Raw genomic sequence first — 4,244 nt, forward strand, 5'->3', positions numbered from 1 at the left:
AAAAAAAATACATAAACACCCAGTCCAGAAGCACATATATGATAAGAACAAACTTGAGCTTGTGATGACAAAACATAGTCCAGAAAATATATTGAAACACACACACCATGATAAGTAATGGCACATAAACCAGAAGCGTTTTGAATTAAATAATGATATCAAATATCAACTGGAATCTTACTGAAAACAGACTTTATTATAATGTAACGTACAACAGTTTATGCAACTCTATCATTGAAAATAACAAACGACAATTTCATTTATACTATTTGGAAGCATACAACATTTTAGGTCAAATTGCTAATACGCTATAACATACAGGAATTTGAATCAATGTAAGTAGTTTAGGGTACATCTCTAATTCACGATAACAATTTAAGCTACTGTAACATGCAACAAGTCACATACGACAATTTAGCCATTGTAGCTTACAATAGTTTAGGTCACATTACTAATATACTGTAACGTACAACAATGTAAGAGAACTTGGTATACATCAGTTTAGGCCACCCTACGAATACATTGTAGCATACAACAATTGAAGTCAATGTAGCACACAACAGTTTAATTCACACTACCAGTACTCTGCAACGTGCAACAATTTACGCCACTGTAGAGTGAAGCAGCTTAGATCAATCTACAAATACACAGTAACTTGCAACAATTTAAGCTATTGTAGTGTAAAGTACACCGTCCTAGAGTTGTAGCATACAATACGTTAGGCCATATGAGGATTATACTTCAGCGTACAATTTAGATCAATCTGAATCTTTAGCATAAAACAATTTAGAATGCTTTCGTTATGCAGCGATATCTAAACAGCTAAGCCTATTTTGTCAATAATTCAAGTGACATAAAAAATAACAGATCCGTAACTATGACTTTCTTTAATGAAACATTTTGTTTAAAATATGTTAGTAATATTAACAATTTGTACAGTAAGTTTAATATAGCTCACATACCCTATTAAAAGCATACTATATAGTACTGTGTATATATATGTTCAGGTATAGTACAAGTATAATGAAACCATATTATTGTTGACATCTGTAGTATGTGATATAGTAGTACTTGATATATTTTGTTACAAGTATTCAGTACATTTAGTTCAAATAACACTCTACTAACAAATTGTATAAAATTATAATTTCTAAGTGATATTAAGTGGTATTATAATGGAAATATTGTTAGCATCGTGTTCCTTATTACAATGAAAATGTTATGAACAGTATACAATTCACTATTGTGACACTTGTTAATAGCGTGCTGTACGGTATTAGAGAGGAGGTTAATTTGTTAGTGGTGTCTATATATAGTCTATTATATTATAGTTACCATAACATGTACCCATTGTTATGCATTGTTACCATATGTAGGTTAAGAAATTGTAAGCAAGTTAATTTAAGGAACCGTGAGTGAAAGCAAATGAGATTATGTTTAATCATGTCAAGCACATTACATCTGCCATATCCAGTACCGCTAAAGCCTTTCGCCCAACAGCAAAGATTATACAAGCATCAATATATGGTTAAACTAAAAACAAAGGTTCTGTTTGTTCAAGTTCAGGTCTTTATTACATCCAAGAAACATGTCAAACATGAATATTTACAATGTCTTACAAAAGTGAAAGATATCTAGCAAAGAAGCGTACTGTTGTACACGCCTGCGCGTTGACTTTGGTTTTCAACAGACAGGTAGAAGCAGCAGCAGAGTAACAGTAATAAAGGAGGACTGCTGCTGAGAGATAGAAACATGGAGCTTTTTACACATTAGCATGTTGTGTGGTAGGAAACAGAGGCTCTAACAACTTGACGCTGTATGGATCCTTCCTCAATGTTGATCTTTATTTAATTCCAGCCATGACTTTCCTCACTGTGAAGAAAGAGAGAACGTTACTGAACATGTGCTACATCAAAACACCATTTTATATAAAGTCATATCCTTCAAAACTACTGAATATTAATTATTTACTCAAATACATAACGCACGATTCACTGTAAAGTTCAACTCAATGAGATCAGTTGGTTTTAAGTTGTGGCGTATATATATATATATATAGATAGATTCAAGTTAATTCAAGACAAAATAATTACCCCAAAGGATCATCAAAATATCAAGTAGATCTCATAAGACCCAGAAGGTCGAGTGTTTTCAAATATTTTATATTTACATTCAAGTGATATATACAACTTTAAATTTATTACTTTGAAAACAGAAATCAAATAGAACTTACTAGACAGGTACGGGTTTTTTGATGTAATGAGGTACCTCCTTCACCAGGGGCACTTCAAATGGTACCCTAACAGGCACGTGGACGGGTACCTCCTTATGCAGGGGCACGACGAAGGGCTTAGGCACCTTGACTGGAACCTTGACAGGGTAGGGCTTGTGGACAGGGTAGGGCTTTGGTACTTTTACCACATAAGGTTGTGGCACTTTAACAATCACTGGATGATGGACTGGATGTGGAACAGGCACAGGCTTTTTGATTATGACCTCTTTGGGAATGTGGACGATCTTGGGAATGTGTTGCACCTTGTGGATGATTTGAGGGATACGGACGGGAACATGTACAGGCACATGCTTGTAGACTGGATAGTGCTTGGGAACTGGAATGATATGGGGTACTGGGACGGGGTGAGGGATAGGAACTGGTTTCTTAATTTTTTTGACGATATATTCATCATCCTCCCAAGGTCCCCATCCTCCGCCACTTCCCTGCACTTGCACCACTAGTAGAAGGGTTAACCCCGAAAAGACCAGACACTTCATTGTAATTGAAAAAGTCCGATGAAGCTGGGCCAAAGTTTACTAACAAAACAAAAATACACAAATACACCTTCGTTTCTTTCTGTTTACTAAGTCAATGCTAATGACATTTTATTGTTAATGTCTTGATTATAAATACTTTAGAGACACTACAAGGGGAAAAACAGCAACAAAAAACTACGTGACTAACAAAAATATTGTTTAGAAATATATTTATTTTGATAAACATGTTTAGAAACGGTCTTCTTTTAGATCTAAATTTCGACTGTTTAAAACAGCAAAGCTAAGACCATAATAAAAGAATCCGGTCATGATCCAAACGAAGAGACGTGTAAACTATGACAATTCCCTTGGAAATGACATTTCACTACTAGCCTATCAAATTACTGAAGTTTCAGTTACGCTGTAATTATACTTACATTTATCAAACTTAATGTTCTTGCCGTCAACAAGGAAATTTGCTTGCTTGTTTTTGTATTAACAAACAAATAAACATTGTCAGAGAGATTGGAACTTTAAATCTTGTCATTGAAAAGGTGAACTTTTAAAACTGATGTATTGTTGCAGAATTATTTCGAACAAAGGATGGTTTAATGCAGATAAAATATGTTTATATACTAGGGTCTGGTAATAAGACATGAGTGCGAAGCTAAAATTAGTGTTTAAATGCTCCTCGACAGCGATATAACTTACCTCAGATTGGTACAGTAGGCTAACTCAGAAGCTTCTGTTGCAAGTCCTTTCTCTGTGGTGTTTATATACTCCATCTGAAAACGTGACCCACTTGAAGACTTACACTTACTGAAAAACTAGGGCAGACGGGATCTCACTATCTGCTTCTCTCATAGGAGGGCGAACCAGCGAACGGACAGCGTGTTGGAAGCACTTAACAACCAGAGAGCGTTGAGCCTTATCGAAGGTTGGACACAGAAAGTGCAGTTTCGTCGTTACCAACCGATCTATGTCATTCACCTACTTTCCTGCCTTTAGCCACGGACTTCTATCGCATAGTATAAAAACTACCATCTTCTATATACAGTCTAGCGTGCGCCTAAGTAAACCAATGTAAAAGTGATCTATAGTGCTGTTTGTAAGGTTTAAACCTGTGATTATATTTACAAAACAAATGACGATCCATACATAAGTACATACCTACCTTGAAATCAAGACATATGGAAAAGTAGATTGCACTGCTTTCAGCAAACACCGAGCGTTTATAGTAATTTACTACATTACACGTGCAACTCATCTGTCGGGTATAAGTGTGAGAAAGATAAAATGAGATAAACGTAAGCAGGAGTTTTGTGAACGGGTTATACGACTCTAAGTAGTTTTAATGTACAATCTGCTCAAGGAGAATAAAATCACTTAAACTTCGTAGAAAATATTATTTTAGAAGCGATACGTGAATAAGGAAGATGAAAGGTGTTAAACGTAAAGCCATAAAGGTGTAAGTTTAACAAAATATCTTGTGA

General features: G+C 35.1%; 1 protein-coding gene across 1 annotated transcript; it reads right to left on the reverse strand.

Moving 5' to 3' along the window:
- Positions 1 to 221: 221 nt before the first annotated feature.
- On the reverse strand, positions 222 to 3,505 carry LOC106467312 (proline-rich protein 4-like). The gene is made up of 3 exons (XM_013927655.2): positions 3,463 to 3,505; positions 2,234 to 2,811; positions 222 to 1,872 (listed from the first exon to the last, which is right to left on the reverse strand). Exons 2-3 carry the CDS (start codon positions 2,770 to 2,772, stop codon positions 1,848 to 1,850), a joined length of 564 nt encoding a protein of 187 aa, XP_013783109.1. The 5' UTR covers positions 2,773 to 2,811; positions 3,463 to 3,505; the 3' UTR covers positions 222 to 1,847.
- Between the last annotated feature and the right edge of the window lie 739 nt (positions 3,506 to 4,244).

Source organism: Limulus polyphemus, unplaced genomic scaffold (genome assembly GCF_000517525.1).
Source record: "Limulus polyphemus unplaced genomic scaffold, Limulus_polyphemus-2.1.2 Scaffold2563, whole genome shotgun sequence".
Classification (NCBI taxonomy): Eukaryota; Metazoa; Arthropoda; class Merostomata; order Xiphosura; family Limulidae; genus Limulus; species Limulus polyphemus.